At 38.8% G+C, this 18359-nt stretch overlaps 1 protein-coding gene across 1 annotated transcript in view; it reads right to left on the reverse strand.

Annotated features, from left to right (window-relative positions):
• Positions 1–18359, reverse strand: part of SVEP1 (sushi, von Willebrand factor type A, EGF and pentraxin domain containing 1) — a 210261-nt gene that overhangs the window by 21477 nt on the left and 170425 nt on the right. Inside the window, 5 exon segments of the mRNA XM_013966263.2 lie at positions 966–1029; positions 6778–6933; positions 9613–9838; positions 11737–14528; positions 16319–16991. Coding sequence (XP_013821717.2) covers positions 966–1029; positions 6778–6933; positions 9613–9838; positions 11737–14528; positions 16319–16991 — 3911 coding nt within the window.

The following is an 18359-nucleotide window of genomic DNA, read 5'->3' on the forward strand; positions in this document are numbered from 1 at the left end:
TGCTCATTGATGTGAACATTGAGATGTTACTCAATGTTTATGTATGTCTTTCTATATACACACAGAGCTCCCTTTTAGAGCTACAAAGTCATACTCTCCACTGAACATTAGCCATAAAATATTGTTTAAAAGACTTAAGATTCCTATTGCATACAAAATCAGCTCATTAATCTACATTCAAAACAAAGTGAACAAAACTTAGGTACCCCAAGTCCTAATATAGGCTTGCCACTAACTTCATTTCTGATACTGGGCAGGTCACATCCCTTCCCCCAGTTCATTCTTTCTCATTGGTTAACAGAAGTGGGTAGACTAGATTATCAAAGAAGTCTCTTCTGGTTTGAAAATCTGATAACTACTCCAGAATTATTAAGAGAAAAAAAAATTTAAGCTTGCCATTTGACTGGTTAGTAACTACTGCATTTAAGTACATTGCTTTTTGGCAGAGGAATCATATGAGCCATATCCTAGGAACTGAGTCACTTGAATTCACCCACATCCTGCTAAATAAACTTGGCTGTCCTCATACAATGAATTAATGCAAAATTCCAGCAAAAATGTGAATATTCATTTGTTGGACAGATGTGTCAATGTTATGAAGATGTCAGTTTTACCCACTACTGTTACCAAGGAAACAGCTCTAAGTTTTCTAGATTATCATTATTTCGGGGGAAACCTACAGAAAGAAGGCAAGTAAACTCAATAATTAGTTTCGAAACAAAATGTTTGCCATTCCAGAGTCAGCAATCTTGTGTTCTGTTCCAATCTAATCATTAATCTCTACCACAGTTTTTCAGCGTTTTATTATTTCAGTGCCTGTGAGCAAAAGCCCATAAAAGGTTCTCTTACAGTTCATGGAGTCAAAATTTGTTTTTAATTACAGAAACAACTTGCAAAGAAAATGTGGCCACATTATTATTCTGTGTCCTTAGTATCGTCTGGGGACCAAGAGTCATTTGACTTACTTTTGCATGTCGCCACCTCTCCAGTCCACTGTCCATTCTCCTGACACACCCGTTCTCTGTTCCCCTGTGGATCAATAAAAACTGTCACTGACAAGACAATAAATGATGATAAATGATGATAAATGACGATAAAAGATGATAATGAAAAAATACAAGTGCAAAGTCAGCTCCGCTGGAACCGGAAATCCTTGGCAGGGGGGTGCTAAATGAGTTCATTAATACGGATTTAGACTTTCAAAAATGTTTTCATCAAATTACCTCAAAATCCATATTCTGGCTGACCAGGGTAATTCAGGTACAGACACTGTTTCACTTTCTGCTTAAATGACAACTAATTATAACCAGCAGCAAAGACCGATGTAGAATGTGTCCGAAATGTCTGAGAGGTCTATTTGCTGAGGATTTTTAAAATTATTTTGAATTGAGTTTATTTTTCAATATCTGAGAGGTACAGCAAAGAAGTGAATTTGTTTATATATACCCTTGAACTTGAACTAGGTCAAGATATCTTATTGAGATCAGGACTGAATTTTTTGACAATGTAACTTATCCATTATATCTAAACTTACCCTATTAAGGGCCCAAGCAAGTAAAATTTTAAATATTTTGAGCAAAAATCTTTCTAAAAATTTATATCCCTGCCTTCTGAAATAAGGGTAAAAATAATATAAACTTATTTGAAACATCATTTATAGTTGTTATCCTCGATGGACTTTTGATATATTTTCCTATATCTCACAGACCTTTGGGGTGGGATGGGGGGGTAGAGTAGGGGGAAGGGGGAGGATATCAGCTATTTACCCCTCAGAGTTACTATATGCTGAGCTAGGCTAAGATTACTGGGTTTTTATTTCTGGATACAATTTTCAGTCCTCTTTTTTTGTGGTTTATCTTTTCTTGTTTCTAATGATCTTGTTTCTAATGTTTCTAATGATAACCTTTTCCTATGTTTTAAATTCCTAATTTGCTATGGAACAATTAATAAGATAAATAAAATTCTGTAACATTCTGGGTTTTAAGTAGCGTGTTAAAGGGCTTGGCTTTAAGTATATGAACCGCAGCCCATGGATTCTGTGTGATGGTTTTTCAATCCTCAGAGCTCTTTGGATACACATTCTCGGAGCTGGTTCTAAATTAGCAATGTCTGAAAAGGAGCTCTCACCTCTACTTTGATTTTTATCTGCTCAACTGTTGTCTTTCATCCTTAATCCTCTACTACTCAAAGGTATTTTCTTCCAAGTTTACTGACAAAGCTTCACCTACAAAAACTCCACTGACATCTATGGAAGGATACTCACTTGACCTTCCAAAAAATAACTGAATCAAAAAAAATAAATGTTTTTAAAAATATATATTATTTTCTTCTTATTGAAAAAGTAATATGTGTTGATTGTAGAAGGCTTAGAAAATATGAAAGAGAAGTAAAAAGTTTTCTAGAATTCTTCATCCAGAGATAAACCCTGTTAATATCTGCTGTACTTTTCCTGTGCTTATATACTTACATATGCAAAGGAAAATATACATTCTAGTTTGTGAACTATTTATTAATTTTGAGGAAATATATGACAAGCTATTGAAGTCAGCTCCCTATTTGGGTATTCCAGAGTGGACTACACTCAAGTAGTTAATTTAAGCCAACAGTATTTTTCTAATTTTTTTCCTTTGTTAATATTTTCCATAATAAATACTGTTTCAATCATGTCAATTTTTGTTCCAATAAAATTCTATTTTCTGTAGCTATTGCTGTAAAAAGAAAATCACACACTATCTGTTGTCTCCCTTCTTAGTAAGTTGCAAATTTTACTGTTTATTATTTTATGACTTATTACTTACTTTCCCCTCTCTCTTTCTCTCTCTATTCCTTTACATATCTTGCTTTGATAATTAAGCTGGAGTTTTAGATCCAGATCAGCATCAAGTTACTATTTTTGACATAATGTATCTGCTTAATCAACAATTAACTTAGCTATATTAATTTTTAGCATCATAGAAACCACTTTACTGCTGATTAATAGCAATTTTAGAACACGATTATCCCATTTTTGTGTTCTTTGATTTATTCCTCAGTTGCCTGTAGGGATTTATATTTCGAGACGATCGCATGTGTAGTGACATTTGGGGGATTTAGATGTCTCAAAAAGGTTGGTAATCCTTATATAAAAATGATAACATTTACAGAGTAGAAAAACTGACCATGATTTACATTAGTTGTCTTAATTGCTTTGTCTGACTTTGGTAATCATATGAATACTAGGGGTAATGACAATTACTACCCTCTATTGAGCTCAGACATTGTATAAACTGTAGTGCTTGCCACTTCCTTTTATCGCTAATCCTTGCAATAACTTTGCAAAGGTGGTTATCATGTACTGCAGACAGGATGAAACAGAGGCTCAGAGAGGTTCCCCAGAATCTTTACATCCAGCAAAAGCAGAGAGCCTGCAACAGAGGTCTGCTGGGACTAAGTCCCTATTCTTTCCCAGCCATTGACCTTTGGTACTGGGGGAACTTGTTAAGAAAGGCAAAAATTCAAAAGTTCTTTTTATGGTAAGACTTTTCCCCTAATGGTATGTTTTTCCATTGAGAGGCATAATGTCTGGCTCCATTATTATTATTATTATTTTTGACATCAGTAGCCATGCTGATGAAAACCTAAATCCATTAATTCATAAGAGTTGCAAATTCTGAGGTTTGAATTCTATCGTTATTGACTGGAGCTCATCTACTATTTGGTTATCTAGTCATTCAGTTGGGGTCCTCTCGTGGCTCAGCTGGTAAAGAATCTGCCTGCAATGCAGGAGACCTGGGCTCTATCCGTGGGTTGGGAAGATCCCTTGGAGAAGGGAAAGGCTACCCACTCCAGTATTCTGGCCTGGAGAATTCCAGGGACTGTATAGTTCATGGGGTCTCAAAGAGTCATCCAGTTAGCCTTGAAAAGATACTTTTCCTCCTTTTGTTGTACTTTCAAAATAATGAATTTGCCCATGGGAATCCCCTAAAAGTTACCAAATAATCTTTCAGTATCATTATGAGTCTGTCATTCATGACGTATTTGATGTGGCCATTAAAGTTATTATCCTTACTGAGGCTAAAAAGGTTTCATCTCGGCCATCTTGGGAGCCTTATCCAATTGGCTCTTGAGGTCTTTTTTTTACAACTTTAGTATTTCTGGCTGTGCTGGGTCTTTGCTGCTGCACGGACTTTGCTCTAGTTGCGGTGAGCGGGGCTTACTCTCCAGTGCGGTGCACAGGCTTCTCATTGCAGTGGCTTCTCTTGTTGCAGAGCATGGGCTCTGGAGTGAGAGAGTTTCACCAGATGCAGCTCCTGGTCTCTAGAGCAAAGGCTCAACAGGTGTGGCACACAGGCTTAGTTGCTATCCCGGCATGTGGGATCATCCTGTCCCTGGGATTGAACCCATGTCTCCTGCATTGGCAGGTGGATTCTTTACCTCTGAGCCACCAGGGAAGTCCGTCTCCTGAGTTTTCTTCTTTTTAAATATACTGCCTTTGATAGATTCCCTCCTATCTCATATGATAAAGATTTTCTAGGCTAATCTTCTACACACCATGTTCCAGACCTGGATTTGATTATTTCTGTAAATAACTAGACATAAATATTTAGAGACAGACTCTCAGGTGCTCCAAACATGTAGCTTGGAATAATAACAATTACTATAACATCTCTTTCAATTTTGTGGTTACCACTGGGATATTTCCAAACATTTTAAGGTAAATTATCCACTTCCTCAAAGTTAATGGCCCATCAGTTTGCTTTAGATTTTACACCATTTTTCTTAACAAAATGCAAGGGTAGTACTCTCACATGAAGAACAACTGAGTTTCAAAAACAGAAAAGCTCTCCAACTGCCATCAACCATTACATTATTATCCTTTCCTCCCTAAAAAAGAAGCTTTTGAGGAAATAAAACAAGATCCACATAAGCCTAGTTTCATCTTTCATGGACCTTGCTTATGAAAATTCTCTGATTCTATGGTGAGCAGCAAAATAATGGAACACACCATACACATTTAACAAACCTTTGGCAATGAACACTTCTCAAAACCTCCATTTAATACCATTATAACAACAAAAACAGGGAATAAAGCTTCCTGAAAACTCAAAGGGCAACATTATACAATATAAAAAAGGCCTCTTATATTTCAAGTTTGATGATGTGACCATGTTTTTTTTTTTAATTTTTATTTTATTTTTTTTTTTGAGATACTCAGATCACTTTATTTTCAGTCAGTTTTGAACCATATGCTGTATCTTCTTCTTTTTTTTTTTTAAATTTTAAAATCTTTAATTCTTACATGCGTTCCCAAACATGAACCCCCCTCCCACCTCCCTCCCCACAACATCTCTCTGGGTCATCCCCATGCACCAGCCCCAAGCATGCTGCACCCTGCGTCAGACATGGACTGGCGATTCAATTCTTACATGATAGTATACATGTTAGAATTCCCATTCTCCCAAATCATCCCACCCTCTCCCTCTCCTTCTGAGTCCAAAAGTCCATTATACACATCTGTGTCTTTTTTCCTGTCTTGCATACAGGGTCGTCATTGCCATCTTCCTAAATTCCATATATATGTGTTAGTATACTGTATTGGTGTTTTTCTTTCTGGCTTACTTCACTCTGTATAATTGGCTCCAGTTTCATCCATCTCATCAGAACTGATTCAAATGAATTCTTTTTAAAATAAACGACCCAATCAAAAAATGGGCCAAAGAACTAAATAGACATTTCTCCAAAGAAGACATATGGATGGCTAACAAACACATGAAAAGATGCTCAACATCACTCATTATTAGAGAAATGCAAATCAAAACCACAATGAGGTACCACTTCACACCAGTCAGAATGGCTGCGATCCAAAAATCTGCAAGCAATAAATGCTGGAGAGGGTGTGGAGAAAAGGGAACCCTCCTACACTGTTGGTGGGAATGCAAACTAGTACAGCCACTATGGAGAACAGTGTGGAGATTCCTTAAAAAATTGCAAATAGAACTACCTTATGACCAGCAATCCCACTGCTGGCATACACACGAGGAAACCAGAATTGAAAGAGACACATGTACCCAATGTTCATCGCAGCACTGTTTATAATAGCAGGACATGGAAACAACCTAGATGTCCATCAGCAGATGAATGGATAAGAAAGTGGTGGTACATATACACAATGGAGTATTACTCAGCCGTTAAAAAGAATTCATTTGAATCAGTGACCATGTTTTGATGGCAGCATTCCCACCAGAGTAAATTGGTGCTGCTAACAGAATTTTAATATTACAAACCAGGCAGGCGTGATCTTGAGACCCATCATTTGGTTAAAACAGCTCTTAGCACTTTTTTTCAGACTATACCTACCTTGAGGGAACCTGGCATCTCAATAAAAAACCCTCCAAGGTATCTGAACCCATGGCTTGAGGAAATTCTAGCTGTGCATACTTAAATCCCTGTGGACACTGCCCCATGGTGACAGATTATGCAAAATATGGTTAACAAGAGGCCAAAACATAGGTTGAAGTGACCAACTAAAGTAACAATGTCAGTCTTGGGGTGGGTATGTAAACTCCATTTTTTTCATGGCTTTGATTTTTTAATTTGAAACTTATTCTGCTTTTTAAAAGTATAAGTCACTTTAAACACTTCCAAGAAAAGGTTAAGCTATAAGGCAACAATGTATAAAAAAGTGTAAAAAAGTCTTTTAGGACCCAAATCAGTGAGATAAAATGGTGTAATACTAAAAATATTCCTAAGTATATTGGAAAAACAAATTAATTCTAGTTAAACAATTTGTTTGCTTACCTCTAATTCATAGCCAGTTTCACAGTGATAAGTAACCATGCTTTCAAAGTTGTATTCACTGCCAAACACAAATCCATGTTCTGGACTTTCAGGTTTCCCACAAGAAATTGGACTGCAGGATTCATCAGAAAATGGGGGCTCCCAGGTGCCGTCAAGCTAAATAACAAATTATAAGTTACACTTAGGGATTAGTGCGCATGAATGAAGACATCTCCAAATACTGCTTATATAACAGGATAACCCTCAAATGATAGTCAAAGGACCTAGAACTTGCTACTACTACTGCTACTTATTATCTTTGACATTAAGAAACACACATTATCAGATGGTCATCAGTAAACAATTTTAGACATTTCTAAAACTCATAAAACAAGCATTTTCTTCCTAATAAAATCCTTTAAAAAAAATCAAGAACACCAGGAAGTATGTCTTCATTATGATGAGAACTGTATGGTAGATACAAATATTCCATGACTTAACACACCCTTATATTTTACATAATTCTACATTTTAATCTAAAGCTGATAAGAAATAGACACATTTAGGCATACCACCCAAAGTTTAAAAAGATGGCTTCTTTTTCTCCATGTCAACATAAATACTTGAAAACATTCTATGACATATTGTGAACAAGTCACAAAGTTAAAAACAAAAAAAAAACACCACCACACACAGAGACATTACTTTTGCCAACAAAGGTCTGTGGAGTCAAAGCTATGGTTTTGCCAGTAGTCATGTATGGATGTGAGAGCTGGACTGTAAAGAAGGCTGAGCACCGAAGAACTGATGCTTTGAAACTGTGGTGTTGGAGAGTCCCTTGGACTGGAAGGAGATCAAACCAGTCAATCCTAAAGGATATCAACCCTGAATATTCACTGGAAGGATTGATGCTGAAACGCCAATACTTTGGCCACCTGATGCAAAAAGCCAACTCATTGGAAAAGATCCTGATGCTGGGAAAACCTGAGGGCAGGAGAAGAAGGGGATGATAGAGGATGAGATGGACATGAGTTTGAGCAAACTCTGGGAGATAGTGAAGGACAGGGAAGCCTGGTGTGCTGCAGTCCATGGAGTTGTAAAGAGTTGGACATGACTAAGCGACTGAACACCACACACACATACACATTTACTTAATTCCCGCCCCCCACAATTAGTATTAACATTTTCCAGTCTTCTTTTGGGGTGTACAAAGAGGTGCACACAGATGTTTCCCTTGAAGACAATCATTTTCTTGCTAATGTTATATTGTTTTCTTTGAGGAAATAGCATATCAGTTGAATAGCATTCGAAACAGGACTTAAGACTAAACACTTTATTCTACAGATGAGCCCAAAGTAATTTTATGTATATTAATATACACCTGTCACATAATTAACCATTCCCCTAATGTTGGAAATATATATTATATCTAACTTTTCAATGCTATAAATAATGCTTCAATAAATATATGTCATGCATAGATTATTCTAGGTATTACTATTAACTTTTAAAAGCTACACAGCATTATTTTCTTTTGATGTATCTGGAGTTTATTTTAGCATATATTAACTTTACCCCTAGTAGGAAAAATTGTCATGATTCCTTTATTAGGATCTGCTTTTGACAATTTTTTCCATTTCATTCATTTCTCCTTCTAAAAAATGTCACACTAATGTCATGCTGATATGTTGTTGTTCAGTCCCTAAGTCATGTCTGACTCTTTGTAACCCCATGGACTACAGCACACTACTTGTCCCTGTCCTTCACTATCTCCTGGAGTTTGCTCAAACTCATGTCCTTTGAGTCAGTGATGCCATCCAATCATCTCACCTTCCGTCGTTCCCTTTTCCTCCTGTACTCAATCTTTCTTAGCATCAGGGTCTTTTCCAATGAGTCGGCTCTTTGCATCAGGTAGCCAAAGTATTGGAGCTTCAGCTTCAGCATGAGTCCTTCCAATGAATATTCAGGGTTGATTTCCTTAAGGATTGACTGGTTTGATCTTGTTGCAGTCCAAGGGACTCTCAAGAGTCTTCTCCAGCACCACAATTTAAAAACATCAATTCTTTGGTGCTCAACCTTCTTTATGGTCCAACTCTCACATCCATACATGACCACTGGAAAAATGGTAGCTCTGACTATACGGACCTTTGTCAGCAAAATGTCTCTGCTTTTGAATATGCTGCCTAGGTTTGTCATAGCTTTTCTTTCACGGAGCAAGTGTCTTTTGATTTCATGGCTGCACTCATCTGATAATCCCTAATTAGACTGGATTAGGAATGCTCATAGAAGCTAAGCAATTCTAAGTAACCATAGAGTGGATAAGCAGAGGCAGAATTTGACTCCAGGTTGTTTCTTCTGCCTCTGCTCTTCTCCTAAAACCAGAAACATACGTGGTAACGATCAGGGCTCATTTCTATGCACAGACCATCTATGTGTAAAGCATTCACATGGTTAATCTGTCATGAATCTTTTGTTATAGATATCTGAACATTTTATCTCTTTGGTACTTTTCACGTACCCTTGGCACCTTCTTATTTTTAAAAATGAGAATATTGGAAAGAAATGTAGGTTTTTATATTTCTATGAAAAAACTCCTCAAATTATTTGACAGAGGAAACTTGAGGCATTTTCTCTTTTCAGGATAGCAATATATTGCCTGTGTGGATATATCTATATCTATATCTATATCCACATACTTATACACACACTTACTGATACACTTACACATATATCCATATGTACACACACACAGCATAAGACACACTTACATATATACCAACATACACACACTCACATATAGTAAAATATATATATAGACGAGTTACACCCTACATGTTCTAATTAAGAAAATCTTACCTGACATGTTGATATATTAACTCCCTCGTAGGTGTATCCTTCTGCACAAGACACAGACACTTGCTTATTCACACTGAAATCATGTCCATGAACAAGAATGTGTGTTACATTTGTTGGCAGAGGACATTTTTTAGGACTGCAAGAAATTAGCTCAGGGAACCAACGACCGTCTTTCTGACAGGTGAACGTGTCTATATCTGTATCCATCATATAACCTTCTAGACACCTGCAATGGGAAAGAAAAGAGAGTGCCTTAAATGGAGTGCAACGTAGTTGGTGACTTGTTCTTGGATTCAAGAAGCTGCTACAAAGCTCAGCACACATTTTATATGATATATTAAAATGGACTCAAATGTCAGGGAGATGGTGTTGCCATGCAAAAACAGCAGGATAACGACGATAATCAGATCAATCCTCGGTTATGCACATTAAAGAGGAGCCACGCCTAAACTTGCCTTAAATTTTGTTGACATGATTTACCTTTGCTCTGGATAAAACCATTATTGAACTCATTTTTATTCTGAAAATACCTAACAGTTCAAGACATTCTCGACAAGGTTCAAAATAAACTCAGATACGATACGAATATAGCACAATTAGTATCTACGGGGAATCTATTTTGTTCCAAGCACTGTTCTAAGTCCTCTACGTAGTGTGTGCCTTTTAATCTTGTTTAGTAGCTATCATGTAACAGTAGTATTGGTGTTCAAACTCAAGTCAATCTGACTCTGAACTCTCAGGGATTCTGAAAATTTTGCATTTTTTTCATTCAACAAATGTTTACAGAATGTTTATTAGATTCCACTCACTGTTCTAACTGCTCTACAGATATTAAATCATTTTCATGTCAACTCTATGAATAGGTGTGATTATTTTTATTCCCATTTTATAAGTGAAGAAACTGACGCCAGAGAGATTAAACAACTTCTCCAGGAAGCAGCAGAACTGAGATTCCTGCCTAGAGAATCTGGCTCTAGAGGCCCTGCTTTTACCACTATACTGAAATCATTTAATTAATATTTATTGGGTGGGTGTATTTTCAAAATTTCACAAACTGCCAGGCTAGGTAACAGTCACAGGTTTGCAAACTTGGAATGATCAGTTTACTAACAAGTGAAGATCTGAAGATAGTCAACACACAAGGAATAACAAACAGGACCATCTTAGGAAGCAGGTGGTATTGTGATTTCTCAAGCTATCTGACACCCGAACATCCAAATAGAAAACTGCAAATGCACTTCAAAAGTAAGGAATAATTTTTGTTTTTCTTCTTGGTGCATAACCCACTATTCCTTAGCTTTCATTTCACTGACAATATTCCCTTGGGTATGTTTCTTACTGCAAGTAAGAGAAAATGAAGGGCTAAAATGTCTACAACAGACAGGCTTAAGAAGAGTTATTATTCACAGAACTTAAGAAGCCAATATGTGAAGAACAATCCCTAATTCCTTCAGAGATACCAACAAAATCTAAATTGATTTAGAGGGCTGAGATATATTTGCACATTACAGGTATTCCAATAAAAATCTAAATTATACATTCATTCCATATTTTCTCATCTTTTTTTAATACTACATTTTAAATAGAGAATTTTTCAGCAAAAAGTTACCATTTGTGCATTAAATGCTTAGTTTCCTCAGACAGCATAGGTTAGACGTCCTCTTAAGACTATCTCCTTATTTATGTTGCCCGTTGAAAGCATGTGACTTTTGACCTGAATTCTTCAGTTTTTGCCCTATTTCCCCAACATTTACGTATATGAATATAATTCTTAGGTGATACCAAAGAAATGTATCAGTGTATCATTCAAAAAAGAGCCTATGAGTTAATAGGTATTGAAGCTAGTTAGAGGATCTTGCTGGTCCAAGAAGCTCAACAGAATACGTTAATTATGATAACTGTTTTAGAAACTATAATCTGAAAATGTGGAAATTTACTTTTACAAGCCAATCTATGGATAATTATGGGCAGAATAAGGCCAAGTGTTAAAAGCTTCAGTTTTCGGAGAACAGCCCAGAGAAGATGTTTTCTTCCCAACTAGCTTAATTTCTGATTTATCACTTTTCATTTTACAACCCTCCTGTCTGTGCCCCTTGGAGACTCTAGAGCTACACATGGTCTTACCTGAGCTTCACTTGACTTTCATAGGTGTATGCTTCTCCAGTTGCCACTGCATTGGAGACAGATGGTGGAGGTCCACAGGACAGGGGCTCACAGACTGGGTAAGGCTGGCTCCACGTCCCTTTCTCTGTACAAATCAGATCTGAACTGCCTTGGATGACATACCCAGGCTTGCAGGTGTAAGTTATCACATTTTCCTCCAATGAACCCCTTTCAATGATGAACGCATTTGGTATCATTGGAGGAGAACCACAAGAAGGGTGTTCACAGCGTGGGAAGTCAGAGCTCCACTGGCCATCGGCTTCACAGGTGATCTCGGAGAGTCCCAGGAGCTGGAAGCCTTTGAAGCACTGAATCTGAGCTGCCTTTCCACAACCGACATCAGTCCCATTAACAACTCCACTCTGAATGGTTGGTGGGGAGCACTTGCAAGGCAAGCAGGAAGGGGGACTGCCGCTCCAGGAGCTATTAGAGAGACACTTTCTTGAAGGACTTCCATGGAGCTTATAACCAGGAAAGCACTGGTACTCTATCTGCCCCCCACGATAAAAGGAAAAGCCATTAGGAAAGCCACGGTCAAGATCTTCAGGAGGGCTGCAGTTGACTGGTTTACAGACAGGAACCTGGGCATCCCAGTTACCATCTGACTGACAGGTGAGTTTGGGGGCCCCATGTAACGCATACCCATCCTGACAGTGGAACACCACTTCCTTCCCGAAGCCATAGTCCAGGCCATCCATAACCCCATTTGCCACCTGTGGTGGGGGAGCACACCGGATGGGCACACAGGTGGGAGTGTTTCCACTCCAACTTCCATCAGCAAGACACACACGACTGCTGGCCCCCTCCAGCAAGAAGCCTGTGTTGCAAGTGTACTGAACCTCTTTCTGGAATGTATATTCCTCTCCTTTTACCTGGCCATTGGCTGAGCTTGGGGGTGAACCACAGTCCACGGGAATACAGACTGGCTCATCTCCATCCCACGTTTTATCTTCTTGGCATGTTCTCCTGCTGGTGCCATTCAGCACATACCCAGAATTACACTCATAGTACAACACGCTCAGGTACGAGTAGGTGCTTCCTTGGATGGAGCCATCCGTAACTGGATTTGGTTTGGGGCATGAGATGACCTCACAGCGTGGGGAAGCACCACTCCATTCTCTGCTCCTCAGACAAAGTCTGATGTCGGAGCCTACCAGAGTGTGCCCAGGTTTGCAGCTATACTGTACGGCACTGCCCGTGGTCGTCTCTGTAACATGCAGAAAGCCATTTTCAGGAGCAACAGGCAGGTCACATTCAATTGAAATGCATGACGGAGCACTACCATTCCAAGTCCCATCTTCCTGGCAGATCAGCACAGCGTTCCCCAGGAGTTCATATCCCGGATTACAGCTATACGAAACCAGGGTGTTGTATTGAAATTTTGCCAAATGCACAGCAGGAGACCCCTTCGTGTTTCCCCAGATTTTAGCCACTGTTCCCAGATGATGAGGGGGGTGAGGAGTCACATGCGGAACTTCCATCATGTCGTCTTCTTGGTTAAAATATCCCTGACCATCTCTGACCACAGTAGAGTCTCCAAAATCAATGTGAGGGGGGAGACCACAGTCGATGGGTACACATGTCGGGATGGAGCTTGACCATCCAGACTCTTCACAGGTCTGCATGGCGTGACCAGCTACCTGGAAGCCAGGGAAGCAGCTGTAGATGATCATGGCGCCATAGCTGTAGTCTGCACCTTCTACGAACCCATTTTCAATGGGTTGTGGGGGATCACAGTGGATGGCGTTGCAAGATGGGACAGCCACATCCCAATCTCCTGTCTCTAAACAAGTCAAGGCTTTGGGACCTTCGAGCCTGAAGCCTCGGTCACAAGAGTATGTAATGGTTTGCCCATAGTGTAGCTTGGTGTAAGAGAATTTGCCATTCAAAATCTCCTTGGGCTTTGGGCACTCAATGGGTTTACAGGTTGGTTTTTTCCCGAGCCAGTGACCATTTTCTCCACAAAGAGTGGTGGTATTGCCCACCAACTCAAAGCCTGGCTTGCAGGTATACAGAGCTGTGCTCAGGTAGGCGAGACCTTGCACGTCAATGATGCCGTTGAGGATTTCCTCAGGCTGCGGGCATTCCACTGGCACACATTCTGGCAGTGGAGAGCTCCAGGTACCATCAGCTTGGCAGGAGGTGGTAGGATCTCCTTTTAAGAAAAACCCATCCACACAAGAATACTTGACAGTACTTCCAAAATGAAGAGCAGAAGAAGGAGCAGGGACGCCGAAGGAAATGAGGGGAGGTGGGCGGCACAGAACCATCTTACAGACAGGAAAAGAATCATTCCACTGCTGGGACGGCAGGCATCTCAGGACAGAGCGGCCCTGGAGGACGTGCCCTTCCTTACAGGAAAATGTCACCACTCCCACCTCCGTGGTCAACTCCTTCAATACGAGCTGGTTCTCCAAGAGGGGTGGCTCTGGGCACTTGGCAGGCACACACTTTTGGTTTGGCTTCTTACTCCATTTGCCAGATTTCAGGCATGTCCAAGAATGATCACCGATAAGCTCGTAACCCTCATTACAGAAAAAGTGAACCTTGGCCCCGACTTCAAAATTTTCTCCTTTTATGTAGCCATTCTGGATCGGGGGAGGTTTCCCACAGTTGAGAGGGATGCATGACAAAGGGGATTCACTGTGCCAGTGGCGATTGGCTTGGCAGACAAACACAGGACTTCCAACTGACTTATAGCCTGGGTTACACTGGTACCTCACTTCACTCTCAAAGGTCCTGCCAGTTGTATGCTGGATAACAGGGAGAGACAATTAAACACAGTTTGTATAACAGATAATATAACTGACAAAATACAATGAATCATAGTAAAGAGCTAAACTAAAATGCCTGTGTTAAAATAAATCAATTAAAACATTAGCAAATGAGGACTTATATTTTTCCAATAGGTCCACTCTATTTTTTCAATTTAAATAAGTGAAAAGGATGATAGAAGGTCAAATTAAGTAATCAGTACCTACAGCAGAAATACTAGCCACAGTGGTAAGACCATAAAAGGGAAAAATCCAAGTCTCTAAATTGACTGATGAGTAGATGGAGCAATATCAAAAATTATAAACTGCTTAGTAAATTCAAAAAAATCTTACAATGCTATAGTTTGTTGTTTTATTTACAGAAAACAAGACATACACAACACAAAGATACATCTGTTTGTGCTGTTAAAAAAATTTTTTTTTAATGAGTATGGACCTATTGTCATGAGTTTGCGTTCCTTTTTAATGCACTTTAAAAAAACTGCTGCCGTAACATAAGGGTGGAAGATAAAAAGTAGTATTTTATCTTTTAAACAAAAAATATAATATTCATGAGCTCAACATTCAGATACATAAGTATATAATATAATAATAGATCATTTTAGGCAATACTAAGAAGAATGAGTTATGAAAACTTTAAAAACATTACAATGGTTGTTTTGTTAGTGATCGTGGTAAAGTCTAGCTTCTGTGCTGCAGTAAACCTCCCAGTATTTGGACATAATTATTTACTTTGTCTACCTATTTATTTCTTGGGTACCCCACATACACGTAAACACCATGATGGATCTAATCACAGACCTATTCAGAATTATTAAATACTAGATCTTGATTGCTTACCTGATACCTAGTAGGAGCTCCAGAAATATTTGTTAAATGAATAAATGAAGAAAGCCTTCTTACATATACTAGACACGCTCATTTCAATGGAAAGTTAATACCTCTGAACAAAGGTCTTAGACAAAGGCTTTCACTGTTTTCAAATATAAAGGAGAAACGGTGCTATATGCATGTGTGAATTTTTAAAAAGTATTTAATTAGAATATAATCTGCTTAAAATGGCCCTTGATTTGGGGGAATAGATTCTTATTCGTGATTTCTTGATAGATTTAATGAGCAGACACATATTAATGAGAAAGGAGGACATTTGTGGATATGATATAATGCTTTGTCCTGATAAAATTACCTTTAGGTGCCCTAAAAGAAAATCGCAAAAGCTGTCCCACAGTGAATGGATGGTTTACCGCCCTACTTTGTGTCTAAAAATTAGAGATGATAACAGATTTCTCTAGGTTCCTTTTCAACCTTGATTTCTATAAAAATAAATACATCCATCGTGCAACAACTTTTATAAAGCAAAATAATATTTTCTTAAAACTGTTTTATTGTAGCTTCATGGTTAGGGCCAAGATATTGCTGAAAAGTATTTCAAGTGTCTGTATGCTAGCAGAAGGTAGAAAGCTATAGATTAAAAGGATTTATAACCTCTATCAAATTCTCTCCAATATTTACTGACTATAGATTTAGTTTCTTATTCAATCATATGCCCCTGGTTCTTTATTTTTCAACAGTATTTTTTAAAAATTGGAGTAAGTTGCTTTACAATGTTGTGCTAGTTTCTGCTGTACAGTAAAGTCAGTCAGTCACATGTATAAGTGTATCCCTTCTTCCTTGGATTTCCTTCCACACCCCTGCCTCACAGTAAGCCACACAGTGGGCTGGCCCTGTCAGCGATGAAAGCCAGGGACACTTGTGAATCAGTCTCTTACCTCCAGAAAGCCATTCTCAACCTTCGGTGGTTCACTGCAAGATACAGGGTGGCACGTGGGTATGGGGCTGCTCCACTGTCCTGTGGCTTCGCAGGCACTCTTCTTCTCGCCTTTGATGTAGAAGCCCCTGTTGCAGCTATAAGCCACCATGGCTCCAAAACTGTAGTTTGATCCAATTGCATAGCCATTCATGATTCTGGGCGGCTCCCCACAGCGCACAGGGATGCACTGGATGGACATGGGGGAAGGGCTCCACTGCCCACCTCGCAGACACTCAATCTTTGCTGAGGTATTCAGTACAAAACCCTCCATGCATTTGAAGCTCACAACTGAGCCTGCTGCAAATTTTGCTTTGCTCACAGATTCCAAGATGCTGTAGGAAACAGCAGGGGGTTTTTCACAGAAATGAGCTATACAACGGGGCATGGCCTGACCTTCTGGAGGAACCCACTTGCCCTGGGCATTGCAGAGGAGCTGGGAGTTGTCTGCCAGGCTGTAGCCATCTGAGCAATAGTAGAACGCAATGTCTCCAAACAGCCGATGGGCAGTCTCTGGGGAGGCATGTTCCACGCTGGGCGGCTCGTCACAGGAGACGGCCAGACATTGCTGGTCACTTCTGCTCCACTTGCCACTGGCCAGGCACTCAATAGTGTCAGGACCGGCAAGGGTATAGCTATTGGATTGGGGAGAAAGAAACAGTAACTAGAGTATATTTGACAAAAGGTGTTTGTATCTTATTCTGTTTTTATTTTTGATCTTTCCAACAATGACTTTACTTTTATTCTTTATCCTTTAAAACACTATTTACTGTTTGAATTTGAGCTTATTGACCAAATCATCTTCATCTAAGATACACATCTTGGTAATAATACTAGGGCTTGTTCAGAAAGGGAAGTGGATTTTTGCTATTAAAGAAACTCTAAAAATTGTTATACATTTTCTTACAAATAAAAATGAGGAATAAGTTATGGTTCTGTTTGGCTCAACTGAGTTGGAACTTCATCTGTCTACAGATAGTTTCAGTTGCTGACTTGATCATTTGTCCTAAAAGCTCTGATAAACCATAGGTAGCCTCTATGTAACTCTTAGTTATTCTCTTACTTATAATCAATGAACTTTAAAGGAGAGATTATAATTTCAGTCTCCAGTGATTCCTAAGGCCTTAACCACACTGTTAGCATTAAAAGCTGTGTCTGAATATGGCTGTTTGACCAGCACAAATACATTTTGCTTAATAACTCTCAGTCTTTTTTACGCACAAGGCTTTTCACCATATATGACGGTAGATTGATGATTTACAAAAATCTTATTCTCAAGTACTCTCTCAATGAAGTAGAACACAATATTAGGATATGCAGTATTAGAATAATTACACCCTGACTTTCATTTTCACTTTCTTACTGAAGAGAAAGAGGATGGGGAGATTGAAAGGAATGCCTAACATCTGATCGGTCCGTCATTCTGATACTAATGAAGGGTAAGGGGACTGAAATAATCTGCTAAGAAATTCTAATTTCTTCATTTTACAGTGATGGTTCAGAAGGCTATATAATCTGCTGAGAATCACACAGATGCAAGCAGCAGAGTTAGGATCTGATTTTGGTTTACTGAATTCTAACACTTTTGTCTTCTCTCTTCTCTCCTTAAAATGAGATCAGTTACATCACAGGTGGTATACTGTAGAAACTGTATGTCAGTGTTATTAGTACAAATTATTTGACCGACTCTTCAGCAGATTCTTAAATCATCAGTTAGTTAACATCTCCAATTTCACTTACGACAGAGAGGGTGGAATTTCTTTATCTTTGTTGGTAAGATTTATGAAATCTATAGAAAACAGAGATCAGGTAAAAAATGATTGAGCAACATCAGAGATGTTTGTAACCTCCCTACCTATAATAATCATATATTATGCTGTGGGTAGAAATGGTCTCAAAGCAAACACTCATAGCTATACTCAATAGCTAAGAAGTCTCCAGTTGGGGTCTGCTGAAGCTCGATGCTGTGGATTAGCTCAGTCCTTTGTATAAGAATCAGAACT

The sequence above is a fragment of the Capra hircus genome, chromosome 8 (genome assembly GCF_001704415.2).
Source record: "Capra hircus breed San Clemente chromosome 8, ASM170441v1, whole genome shotgun sequence".
NCBI lineage: Eukaryota > Metazoa > Chordata > Mammalia > Artiodactyla > Bovidae > Capra > Capra hircus.